Source organism: Gobio gobio (genome assembly GCF_949357685.1).
Source record: "Gobio gobio genome assembly, chromosome: 8".
In the NCBI taxonomy this organism is placed as follows: Eukaryota; Metazoa; Chordata; class Actinopteri; order Cypriniformes; family Gobionidae; genus Gobio; species Gobio gobio.
The window spans coordinates 12,709,143-12,722,757 of record NC_137114.1 but is presented as its reverse complement, the minus strand read 5'-3'; the positions used below and the strand labels follow the sequence as shown (position 1 = coordinate 12,722,757).

At 37.8% G+C, this 13,615-nt stretch overlaps 1 protein-coding gene across 2 annotated transcripts; it reads left to right on the top strand.

Annotated features, from left to right (window-relative positions):
- Positions 1–3,083: 3,083 nt before the first annotated feature.
- Positions 3,084–13,615, top strand: nop53 (NOP53 ribosome biogenesis factor). 2 transcript variants are annotated; one of them, XM_079823540.1, is made up of 13 exons: positions 3,084–3,304; positions 4,376–4,452; positions 4,536–4,623; positions 6,233–6,441; positions 6,522–6,577; positions 8,894–8,989; positions 9,099–9,197; positions 10,784–10,945; positions 11,021–11,196; positions 12,392–12,458; positions 12,545–12,621; positions 12,806–12,904; positions 13,032–13,615. In XM_079823540.1, exons 1-12 carry the CDS (start codon positions 3,099–3,101, stop codon positions 12,864–12,866), a joined length of 1,374 nt encoding a protein of 457 aa, XP_079679666.1. In that variant the 5' UTR covers positions 3,084–3,098; the 3' UTR covers positions 12,867–12,904; positions 13,032–13,615. The 2 variants fall into 2 exon arrangements, with proteins under 2 accessions (XP_079679666.1, XP_079679665.1); XM_079823539.1 differs by lacking the exon at positions 13,032–13,615 and having other exon boundaries at positions 12,806–12,948.

Here is a 13,615-nt window from a genome sequence, read left to right as displayed (position 1 = left end):
TGCGAGTTTATAGTAAACATGAGCGCTGCTGATGTAGGGCTGGGCGATATATCGCATGACATTGTTAGGCGCATCTCGTCAGTAAAGCCGGTTCCTTGATTAGTAGTAAATCGCCATCACCTGCTTTCAGATGGAGCGGCATTTACTACACAGAGCCGTAGTTCACTGACAAGCTGAGCCATATCGCATTAATATCGCAGGCGATACGTCCGTCATAATTAAGGCGATATGGCTCAGCTTGTCAGTGAACTACGGCTCTGTGTAGTAAATGCCGCTCCATCTGAAAGCAGGTGATGGCGATTTACTACTAATCAAGGAACCGGCTTTACTGACGAGATGCGCCTAACAATATTGTGTGATATATCGCCCAGCCCTATGCTGATGGCTCGCACATTCACAGGAACGAGCACAGAGTTAGTATTTTGACTGAATAATAAGTTTTTTTCTCGCAAAACCTTACAGTATGCCTCCTGAACACTTTGCATATTATGGCGCTCGTCTCACTGTATGATTGTGTAATACTTTTATATCATTTTCATTAAGTTTTAGCCTGGTGGCCATTCGCTGCCATTATATGGAGGAACGCGTGCATCTGCCTTTGAGCTCCGACAAATATAGAAGGACATAGCGGGCATTGGAACGACAGCAGGGTGAGTAAAAGATGGCTTTATTTTATTTTTATCCCTTTCAAGCATATGCTCAGGTTTCTGGTGCCGTTGTGTTGCTGTTCGATCACTGTGTGTGAATGCAGTGTCCAGAAGTGAATCTGCGACATTGCACGTTCGTGCTGCACCATCAGCGACATCAGAGGTAGGTAAAACTATATATCTATATATATATAGATAAAATTGTATAAATATGTTTGAGGAGCATATCAATGGGTAGGTAGGTAGACAGACAGATAGATATTGTCATTCCAAGTGAAGGAGGTGGTGGTGGGCATAGATAGATAGATAGATAGATAGATAGATAGATAGATAGATAGATAGATAGATAGATAGATAGATAGATAGATAGATAGATAGATAGATAGATAGATAGATAGATAGATAGATAGATAGATAGATAGATAGATAGATAGATAGATAGATAGATAGATAGATAGATAGATAGATAGATAGATAGATAGATAGATAGATAGATAGATAGATAGATTTTTTACTCACCCTCATGTCATCCAAGATGTCCATGACTTACTTTCTTTCTTCAGTCGAAAAGAAATTAGGTTTTTGATGAAAACATTCCAGGATTTTTCGCCATATAATGGACTTCGATGGGCACCAAACGGTTCAAAATGACAGTTTCAGTGCAGCTTCAAAGGGCTTTTAACGATACCAGACGATGAATAAGGGTCTTATCTAGCAAAAATAAAAAAAAATAAAAAAACGTTTAACTTTTATAAGCACAAATGCTCGCCTTGCTCTGTTCTGTGATGTGCGTTCGTGACGTCATCCAAGTGCAGCGCGAGCAACCACAGTTTTAATCGCTCAGGATTGTGTATAGGAAATCTATGAAAAGTCACAAATTTATGTCCTGATGAAAAATGTTCTAATGTCAAACAACAAAAGACAAGGACATCACTCACTGCTCTTGATTGGATAGCTTTTGTAAGTTTAATAGGATTAATCTTTAATTTATACAGTCAAATATGCAACGTTATTTTACATTTGATCAATTTCTGTACCTGAAAACTAATGTTAGACGTACCTGAAAAACCTGAAAAGCATAGTTTATTTTATTAGTATCTTTGCTCAGTATTTCTTTTTGCTGCTGCTTGTATTTAAATTATTTGTTCTTATTATTTTCTTGAATTTTATTTGACAGTAGTCCTTTTTTCCCTGAACATAGCAAATACTGAACTGTACCGAAACCGTGATACAAACCGAACTGTGAGCAATCTGTACCGTTACACCCCTAGCGTAACGTATGCGAGGGGGGCCACAAAATGGAGAACATTTTCAAAGGGTGCCGCCATGACTGAAAAAAGGTTGGGAAACACTGACCTAGACTAGAGTAGCTTTAATGAAATACAAATTTGGTGCAGGTATGACATCACTTTGTAGGCCAAACGCGGGCGAGTTAGCATTTTATTCTATTTTGGGACGAATTCTCTAAATATTAACTGCAATGTGCTTCCGGGTTTCTCTTTGTTTTTAAAGGACGTACTGTTTGGCTTCTTAAATACACACAAAGCTCAAAGTAATGAATACTTTATTATTAACCTATCATTGCTCCTTGCAAAATTTCACATTCACCGCAGCGATAAAAATCCTTTATTCATTGTTTTTACAAAAGAGGTCCAACATTACATCCAAAAAATGTCATTATCTAAGAATCTAAAAGCTCTTAAGACAACAAATTTGTTTAAACTTTTTAATAGTTTTCTGTTCTGTTTTATAGGCCCTATGTATTTATGAATGTTTTACTTTTATTATTATTTCATTGTAAGTAACCTTTGAAATTTTCCTTTGTACTTGTATTTCTGATACCTTGGCATTTAATAAAAATAAAATTAAAAAAGAGTTAGCATTTTAGGACTTCCGGTTCCCTCAAAGTCAATTGCCGCGTCCCAATTCGCGTATACTACGACCTAAAAGTATGTACTCTTTTTGTGAAGAAAAAATATATACTTTTGAGTGTGTAGCAGAAGAGTATGCAAGCTTTACTTCGTCGGACTCTGCCGCTTAATTATTAGAAAAATAAAATGTCCATTGAATGTGTGAACCTGAAATGGGAAGGGTAGCAGCCCAATGTCCACTGTTTAGGTACAATAGGCATAAATAATAACTTTTATAATGTAACTTTTTACTGTGTATTTTCAATTAATTTCTGTGTACATTCTGCAAATAGATGGCGTTGTCAAGTGATCGCTTTTTGTTTCTAAGCGTACATCAGAATAGACCAAACACAGCCGTTTGATATTAAAGGAAAGGGGTTTTTAAATAAATTTTACTGAAAAGCTAACTCAACATTTTTATATGAGATACTTTGGATTTCCCGCCCCCACTTTTTCTTTGTAGAGCTTATTTAATATTCATGAGTGAGCTCCACAAACGTGTCGTCGCCTCGTTGCCCTCCTCCTCCTCCTTCCTACCATCATGGCGGCCGCCAGGAAGAACAAGCGCGTGGCGGCGTCTCAGCCGGGGTTTGTGTCTTTTAAATCGGGTCTGGATGGAAACAGTTTGGATATCAAACGGCGAAAGCGCGTAAACAAAAATAAGAAAAAGAACTGGAACAAATTCAGTGATATCCAGGATGTGGAGGAGTTTCTGGATGATGTGCGGCTTCAGGAGAAAGCAGTCGGGTAAGATATGAGTTATCATTAAAACCTTTAATTTAAGGAAAAGATTAGCCTTCTATCTTTATATCTATAGCCTGCTTCATTCCAGTAGACTATACAAAATATTATTTTGGGTTATATGTGACTGTGCTTTATAAAGAGTGGATAAGCGTCACGTGGCTGTTACTTTGTGTGTTGTTGTGGTACCATTGAGTAACGTTAACGTTAAGTTTATTATTATAGATATAAATGCTTATGTCCATATGTTTGTATTCGCATACTTTTATGTGCTTATTGTCCTGTGTATATTTTGCTGCATATTACGTCTCATTTATTTGTTTTTTTTGTCGTCATTCACTCTTCTGTGTAACTGACCAGTCTAGCTTGTTTATTATTTGTTTATTTTGTTGCTGTTGTTTTGATTTCCACTTACTGTTGCATGGCTGATTTTGTCTATGACATGTTAAAAAGATTAGAGAATAATACAATTTGATTAGTTTATTTTGCATTAATATTATTGTCCACCCACAAAACCGCTTACAAACACAAAGTTCCTTAAAGTATTAATTACTGAACCTGTCTTTGCTTTTTCCTTTTTTTTTGTTTTTGTTTGTTTGTCTTTTGTATTTTTGCTGTTATTTTAATTAGTTTTTTCAAATAAAAAAATATTAATACAAAAAAAGTTTAGAAACACCAAAATGGTCCAAAGTATTTTTTAGGGATACACATTTGTGTAACATGTAAGTTAGTACAGATTACTTTTTGTAACACAACCTTTCAGTTAACAATGGAAGTTTGTTTCTGCCACAGAATAAAAAATAAGGTAATTGTGACTTTTAATCTCAGAATTGCATGATATAAAGTCATAATTGTGAGAGAAGTCAGTCTTTTTACCCCTTAGAATTTGACTTTATCAACAAGTCAGAATTGTGAGATGTAAACTCGCAAATGTGAGAGAAAAAGTCAAAATTTTCTTTTTAATTTGTTTTATTCCGTGGCAAAAAAAACAGCTTCAATAATTAACAGCGTAACGGTTCATGACGCAAGATATTCTGAACAAACACTGATTTATTCTTCTCCTTTCTTCATTCATAGGGGTTTGATAGCTGAAAAACCCGATGACAGTCTCTTTTTTGTGGACACTGGTGAAAAAGACAAAGATACACAACCACGTGAGTATAAAACGTCTTCTCGTTTATATACTGTCTAATTTTTTTTGTTCTGCGCAATCCAAAACTGTTTTTCTTGTTATTAGAGACGACAGTCAAGAAAGGTAAACGATCGAAACCTTTGCGGATAGATCTAATTCTTCAGCCGGATTCCCGCATACCCGCTCCCAAAAAGTGAGTACAGTACGACTAAGATTTACTTTCAAAATGACCCGTAATCTGAATCCTCTTCTGCCCGCTGATGATCTCATCCTTGCGCTCCCAGCATTTCTTTGGGAATGTGAAGATAACACAATGGAACTTGGAGGGCTGTTGTGTGAACGGCCTTCCAGGATCTGAGGGCATATTTTCAGGATTCAGTTATTGAGCTCTTATTTGGTGTTTGCTTCATAATCTTTTTTTTTTTTTTTATTGCCCAATGTATATACAATACCATAATATATATAAGAGAACAGGGTAATTATATAATCGTAAAATGATATATCAGATGAAATGTATGATTTACTATTATTTACTTAATTAGTGGCCGCCCTAAAAGTGGCTCAGACAATTTGTGTTCAATTAGTAAGTCTTTTGAAGGCTTCATTTTGATGCTGCAGCTCAAATAAAATATGGCACTGTTAAACATGTTTCAGGTTTAAAACATAACTGATGAAAAACTGAGCATAACGGCTAAAGATGTTATGCTGATTCGAGGATTTATTTAGATTTTTAGCAAATCATGCCTTCGCTGTAGATTTAAAAGTCAAGTCAGTATTATTTGTATTGCACTTTTCACATCAAAACATATTTTAAAGCAGCTTTACAGAAAATGTTAATGTTTGCAATATCTTAGAGATGGATGATAATATAGTTTAGATTTTGCAATTCATATAAACAATCATGTAGTTGAGATTTAATATTTAGTATATATTGGATTATGTGAGTGTATGTGGATGGTTATTTCTATATCCAGCTTTATACACTGATCATGCATAACATTATGACAGGTGAAGTGAATAACACTGATTATCTCTTCATCACGGCACCTGTTAGTGGGTGGGATATATTAGGCAGCTAGTGAACATTTTGTCCTCAAAGTTGATGTGTAAGAAGCAGGAAAAATGGCCAAGCGTAAGGATTTGAACGAGTTTGACAAGGGCCAAATTGTGATGGTTAGACGACTGGGTCAGAGCATCTCCAAAACTGCAGCTCTTGTGGGATGTTCTCGGTCTGCAGTGGTCAGTCTCTATCAAAAGTGCTCCAAGGAAGGAACAGTGGAGAACCGGCAACAGGGTCATGGGCCAAGACTCATTGATGCTCGTGGGGAGTGAAGGCTGGCCCGTGTGGTCCGATCAAACAGACGAGCTACTGTAACTCAAATTGCTCAAGAAGTTAATGCTGGTTCTGATAGAAAGGTGTCAGAATACACAGAGCATCCCAGTTTGTTACATATGGGGCGGCATAGCCGCAGACCAGTCTGGATGCCCATGCTGACCCCTGTCTACCGCTGAAAGTGCCAAGTGGGTGCCAGACACCACAGCACACCTTCAGGGGTCTTGTGGAGTCAATGCCTCGACGAGTCAGGGCTGTTTTGGCAGCAAAAGGAGGACCAACACAATATTAGGATGATTATGCCTGATCGGTGTATATATAATATATTTAACATTTTGTGATGATAGCAGCTGAGATTTGCTATACAGCGGGGTTAGGTATCAAGGTTAATGCTAGGTTAATATGATCATCTTCAAACCCTTTTTATCCCCAAATTTCCGTGACCCTGATTCTCCTGATGTTCTTTTAGTGTATTGGTGTTCCAGCAGCCCAATGCTAAAAAGCAGCGGCGCATGGCAGAGAAGGCAGCTAAGTTGGCGGCCATGGGAGTGTTGCCCCGAAGAGAAAAGCTTCTTCAACTCAGAGTGGCTGCAGCTGCCTCTGGGATGTCCGTTAAAGAAAATCCAGTGGCCAATAATAATCCGGAAAGAGGGTTTTTTGACCTGTGGAGTCCAGGCAGTGAGTATCTTTACACTTTCTCTTATATGGCAGTAATGTATACAAGTGGCGTAATGTTGCTCAATGTCTTTGTCCAACAGCACCAGAGACGGCTGATCCCTTCTACCTCGAACAGACTAAGAAAAAGCTTGTCAAGGTGAGAGCACTGTGTTCATTTGTGGTCTTTGTTTTATCAACATTGTCTTCTGAAAAAATATTCACAGTAATTTGGACAATGGATGTAGCTATTGGTCAACAAAAATATCAGGCAATATTTGGCATGCTTTAAATATTGGTAAGTTTTTCAGTTTGATCGATAAATGTTGTAATGTTGAGAACTCCAGGAGATCTGACTCCTACAAAACAAAAATACACCAAATCCAGATTTGTGGTTCAGCTGAATACCGAATCCACTGGTTAAGATTCTTCCGAATCCTACTCCCATTCTCAGCCCATTAACACAGAAAACACATTACTGAAGTATACAATGTCCACAGCAGGATATTTTAAATTTATTTTTTTCATTTTAACTGTAAAAAAGAATAGGCAACATTATGCCAGGATGACAAGTGGGTAAACCATTTTGACAATTACCTTTGCCGTACCTGAAGTTTCTGCATTTTGGCTGCTGTCTGTAGATTCCTTCATGCACAACTCATAGGCGAATGTTTTAACAGCGGCGATGTTGTGTATTGTTTAGGGTCCTTCCCACCGCGAGACTAATCGGCATTGCAAATTAAACATGTAGCTCCACTTGACTGAAAGTACTGTCAAACAACACTTTTTCTGCTCATAAGTTCCATTTTCACTTTCTCATAGCCGACTGCATTCGGACGGCCCAGTAATCAACGGCGCCGTCATTACATTGACCAGCAAATGCGCAAGCCTAGGGTTCGGTTCAGTGGAAAAATTCTAAGGTTCGGCAGAAACCAAAGCCCAATATTCGAACAAATATGAAGCCGATCCTGGATTCGGTGTTTCCCTAAAAAATACTATGGGCCATTTTGGTGTTAACTTTTTTTTTTAATACATATATATATATATCTCGTCGCTGCCCGATGAAACTCGCGTATGTCCAAAACGGTTACTTTTCAGGAAGTGAAAAAAACACTATTTCAAAAGCAGTTGAATGTAGCGTTGTCATACTTGGTACGGCGTCTTTACATGTAACCATATTCTTGCCAGTGTAATGATATAATCCACATTTGACCAAAATTGAGTTTAAATGGACATACGTGCATATTTTACAGTAACGCTGGTCGATACGCGTTCTTCCGATCATTAATTAGAATGGCCAAGTCGCGTTTCATATTGACAGAGGAATACGTGCTGGACATTCTCAGCCTCTGGCAAGCGGTGATCGCAGTATGAGTGAGGTGTTCTAGTGACAATCATGACAGTAGCATTACAGGCTATAATTTGATCAGTTTGACTAAGAAAAAAAAAGTTTGAATCTTATCAATGAGACAGAGTTTATTTACATACTAGCAAGCAAACTAATCTGTGAAGAACTAGATTATAACTAAACTGTGGAGAGCTTCAATATCGTACTTTCGGCTATCCAGTGCTGAGCTTCGATGAAACTTCACGAGACCGGCGAGACGTTTATCTTTAAAAGGCATCGTCGATGTTATCAAAGTTCTTTTCAAGGAAAGTCTGTTCACTCTGTGGCCATATTAGCTACTTCAGGAATCAATTTTAGCTAAAATGGCCACAGAGTGAACAAACTTTCCTTGAAAGGGACTTTAAAAGGGCCTTTTAAAGCTAAACATAAATGTATATGGTTGCTAAGACTGGACTGATGAAACCTGCAACAAGTTTGAGGTTTCAGCATTCAGGAATCCTGATGTCTCAACTGCCTGAACTTACAATTAAATCAGCAACAAAATCTGACATGAACTGTCAACATTAAATGTTGGTTCTTATGCTCAAATAGCATTAAAAAAAGCTTATTTGTCAGACTGGACCAGTCAGTCTGCATGTGCAGTCATAAGCGTGAGTCTCAGAACATTGTTTTTATAGCAACTGGCTGCAGTAATGCGATGACTTTATTAAACGATGATTGGCTCTTTTATTTATTTATTTTATTTTGGCATACAAAGCCACAAGACATTTACCAGCTTATTCTGTGGATCTCGCCTGTTTTCTTCACCTTTTTACCACCGTTTTTCGGCCACCACAATGCACGTGCAACAGCTTTGACATAACTGTGACGCCTTCTTGTGGTCTATACTAGGATAACTATATTTACAAGTGGTCTATACTCTTTATTTCTCATTAATTTATTAAATATTATGTAAAATGGCTAAATTTTATTTCAGCAATTATTATGCTTATTTACTGTCTTTAAATTAAATGGTGAGATGTCATGAATATTGGCTTTATATCAACGATCAGCCACATCGGTTGACTGCTAGCTAGGTTTAGCTGTTGTTGTGTTCATGTGCTGAATTCATTAATTTCCCTCTTTTAGAGACCAGATAGACTGAATGAGAAACCCTCAGTTCTTCCTGCGATTGAGGTCGTCGCTCCTGGAGGCTCATACAACCCAGACTTCTTTTCTCACCAGGTAAAACACAGCCTGTTTCTGCTACACAAAGCTCTTTGCATCACAAAACATTGATTTGCTCGTTTTGTCACATCTGTTTGTTTTGAACTCAATGTGTGTGTTTTTCTAGGACCTGCTTCGTGAAGCCCATGAAGTGGAGGTGAAGAAGCTGAAAGCAGAGAATAAGTTGGCTCGTCAGCTGGCTGTGAATGACGACATCGCCACTAAGGTACAGCCTCAAACTTTATGCTAACACCTTAAGTAAGTGGTTCCCAGACTGAACTACATGAGGTGCTATTCATTTAATTCTACCCCACCTTAACGGCACAATATTTTTTTGTAAATGCTGTGGGTACTTTCAAATGTACTTTTAGCATGATTGTTTTGAACACGTAAAACTGCATTGCATTGAGTTGTTTAATTCGCCAAATAAATGTCGAATTACATGTACGATTAGTAATTTGCCATTAAACGTTACATAATGGCTAATTCATTCAAATTAAAACGTAACTGCTATAAAACTTTAATACATTAGCTCATAAATGAACATGATTTGTGAGTCAAATATGATAACTCCCATGATTCCATGCTCCTTCACAGCATCATCAAGCTACGACTTTGTTGTTTTTAATACGAGACTTTAGCAACGAAAATTGCATGAACCCAATGTGAAATCTACAGGAAGAAATCTTGCACCCTCTCGCCAAAATTCCCAATGATTTCGCCCATGAAAATTTGCCAATGTAACATGTGACCGCACCTTTACCCCATCAAGGCATGATGTTGAGCCAGAAGAGCCAGAAGGGGGCACTAAAGACAGTCATTTCCTGAATTTCTTTCAGTTAGGACAGTAATTTGTCTGTGTTTACTGAAAGGCTTGGATTTTGCAACAACGAATACTGTATATTACAGTGTAATGCGATTTTTAACTTTATTTCAGACTCACATTAAGACATTATGTAAAAACAATTTAAGAAATCATTTAAAAAATATAATTTTAAGGAATGTAAAATAAGTTGTAATTACTAAGTGGATACCATGCATGTGTTAAAGGCACAGTATTTAAGATTTTTGGATTTAAAACCCCCAAGCAATGTTATTTTTTGTTGACTTGTGTACTTGCATTATCCCAAATGTTTCCAAGAATGTTTAAATCCAGAGAAGGACATGGACCATGTCCATGCGTCGCCTATCAATGACATCATACTCGCGTTACTCTCGATTTATGGTTTTATTTTGTAGAAACCATGGAAACACCAAAGACACTTTAATATATTATGTGTTTTATTAGACGGGTGACCAACTGTCTGGAGATATTCATCGACAGAAAACTAATCATTGTTATACAGCTCAACACAGTTGGTCTTATTGTTTAAATCTGGTGTTCTTGATTTACTGCGAGTACCATGTTTTACCATGCTTTATATCGATCTACTGCAGTGTGAACAAGTGTCTCATAGTAGCCACCGAGCGAATGCATAGAGTAGCATTATAACAACTTACACACTCAAATGTATCTAATATGATAAAACAGTGCTGCGTTACCCCACATACACATGAGCGGGAAAAGCGGAAGAGCTCGTCTGCAGCATAGTAAAAGCTCTGCGAAATCAAGCTGTCATCGAGTTTCGTCTTTGTTTTGATTAAGTGACCATTAGCGGAAATAAATTACATATTGTGGCTTTAATCATGGAGTGCTTTATTTTCTTCTAAAGCTTTTTACAGTGTTTGTTGTCTGTACATTCTGTTTTCACTCCAGGTTTAGATGGTAATGTGTCCATGCTGTTCTAAATCTAGATTTGTTTGTTTATGTAGGAGAGCGCCTTTAAAGAGCAGGTGGAGGGGTTGATTGAAGAAGGGGATGTTGAACCAGAAGAGCCAGAAGAGGGCACTGAAGACACAGTCTTTGGGCCGACTGCAACACAGGAAAAGAAAACTGAGAAACAGAGGAGGAAAGAGAAGGCTCAAAGGATCAAGGTAAGGAAGCAGCCTCTTAACCAAGTCGTGCGTGAATCTCTTGATTCCCATTCAAACCTTTAATTTATTAAACAGGAGTTGCGGAGGAAGGCAGAGCGTCAGATGATTGACAAGCAGCAGCAGTTGTTCCAATTGCGATCCATCCATACCAAACTGAAGGAGCAGGAACAGAGGACCAAGAAGAGGCAGGCTCAACGCAAGGCCAATCAAGAGGCGCAGAAGAGCATGCCTCGCCGACTGGGCAGACTCAAGTCAGTTTCTTTAACTTTGTCTTTTGTTCTCAGGCTGTGTCTTCAGCTTTTGATTTTATTTATTTATTTTAAAAAAATTCAAGCTTAAAGGGTTAGTTCACCCAAAAATGAAAATTCTGTCATTAATTACTCACCCTCATGTCGTTCGACACCCGTAAGTTCATCTTCAGAACACAAATGAAGATATTTTAGTTGAAATCTGATGGCTCTGAAAGGCCTCCATTGGCACAATGGCACTTTACACTCTCAAGACCCTTAAAAGGCACTAAAGACGTTGTTACAAAGTTCATCTCACTACAGTGGTTCTACAATAACTTTATGGAGTGACGAGATTAGTTTTTGTGCGCAAAAAAACCCTAAATAACGACTTGTATAGTGATGACGATTTCAAAACACGGCATCATGAAGCTTCGAAGCATTATGAATCAGTGAGTCGAATCATGATTCGGATCGCGTGTCAAACCGCCAAACTGCTGAAATTGCGTGACTTTGGCGATTCAAACTGCTGATTCGACTCACTGATTCATAACGCTTCGAAGCTTCATGATGCCGTGTTTTGAAATCGTCAACACTATGTAAGTCGTTATTTAGGGGTTTTTTTGCGCACAAAAACTACTCATCACTCCATAAAGTTATTGTAGCACCACTGTAGTGAGATGGACTTTGTAACGACGTCTTTAGTGCCTTTTAAGGGTCTTGAGAGTGTAAAGTGCCATTGAGCCAATGGAGGCCTTTCAGAGCCATCAGATTTCAACTAAAATATCTTCATTTGTGTTCTGAAGATGAACGGAGGTCTGACGGGTGACGAACGACATGAGGGTAAGTAATTAATGACAGAATTTACATTTTTGGGTGAACTAACCCTTTAAGTGTTTAGGTGTGTTTAAGTAAGGTTGGAGCTAAAATTTGCAGGGCAAATTCTTCTCATTTTACAAATAATGTCCTTCAAGTTTTCACACATCGATGGAAAAAATCAATGAGATTAAATTCAACAATTATTTAGCCTATCCAGGTGAGCTATTTTCTGACGTGTTGGATACTTTGTTGAAAGAGCATATTTTGGCCTTAGTGTGTTAAAGATAGTCAAGCCCTGTTTTGTAACACATTCATCGAAAGTGCCCTAAACACACAGGCTGGTGAAGATGTGACCTCTTGTGTTTTGATTGTAATTAACACGTTGTTGTATTTACCCCAGGTTTCAGGAACCTGATCTAGATCTTCAGCTCAGCAATGAGCTTGCCGGCTCTCTTCGCAGTCTGAAGGTATGTGTTTAACTCTGTCTGCGTTGAGCTCTTACTGACTTCCAGTTGCATGGTATTTGTAATAACGTGTGGTTCTTGTCATGCAGCCAGAGGGCAGCATCCTAAAAGATCGATTTAAGAGCTTACAGAAGAGAAACCTTATTGAACCCAGAGAAAGAGCCAAGTAAGTTCAACTGCTTTGTGTAAAATGAAAGATGTTGTAAAGAGGTGTTCGTGTGGAATTGCAGGCTAAAGCAATTATGTAAATTATTCTATTAATATTTTTGGTTCTTTATAAATCATTATTGTATTGACAATTTCAACATTCAGTGTCAATTTTTTTTAAATCGTTCCTATTCTCTCTTCAGGTTTAAGCGAAAGCACAAGGTGAAGTACTCAGAGAAGAGAGCCTTCAGGGAGATCGAGTGACCGCGCAGAGTTGTTTCTCAGTCCTCCAACAAATTATGGTGTGCTATTCATATTGCTATAATAAAATAAAGCTGTTATATTCCAACAACCTTGCCTCAGTAGTGTTTCTGAAAATGTCAAGTCAATTTTAATTGCAGGTTTTTTCTTTTCAATGTTATTTTCAAGCCAAATGCGACTGGCAAGGATGAGAAATCTATAAGATGGGAGGATTGTAGGGGGAAAACCCCTTGACAGGATCCAGACTCAGCTAGGGGAGCCCATCCCCCCTCTGGAAAGCCACACGTTGCAGTAAATGTACTGCATATGCTAAATATTTTCAAACTAGTTAAATAGTATGTTCAATACTAATCATATGGTAATTGAAAATGTTTTGGACATCTTATAAATCATTATTGTATTGATTGTTGTGTTGTAATGTGTTTTTGTTCATTGTAGTTCTAGTGAATGCGGTCAGTTAAAACTAAACGGTACACGAACAGCTGCAGATTGTGGTCGTTGCTCTCGGCGTTGCCTAATCCAGGTCTACTGCCTGCCAAACAGGCTCAAATTAAGACCAGTAATGTCTATTATTCAATTGTGAATGTAACTTTATCTAGTGTGACCCATTTGTGGATGTTTAAAGGTAATATTGAAGTAGCAATTTCTTCACTGCAGCAGATCATGTGTGGAATTGAGAATCTCACAACACAAAGCATTTGACGTTACATTTACATTTTTAGAGACTTTCTATGGCGTTATGGAAACTAACC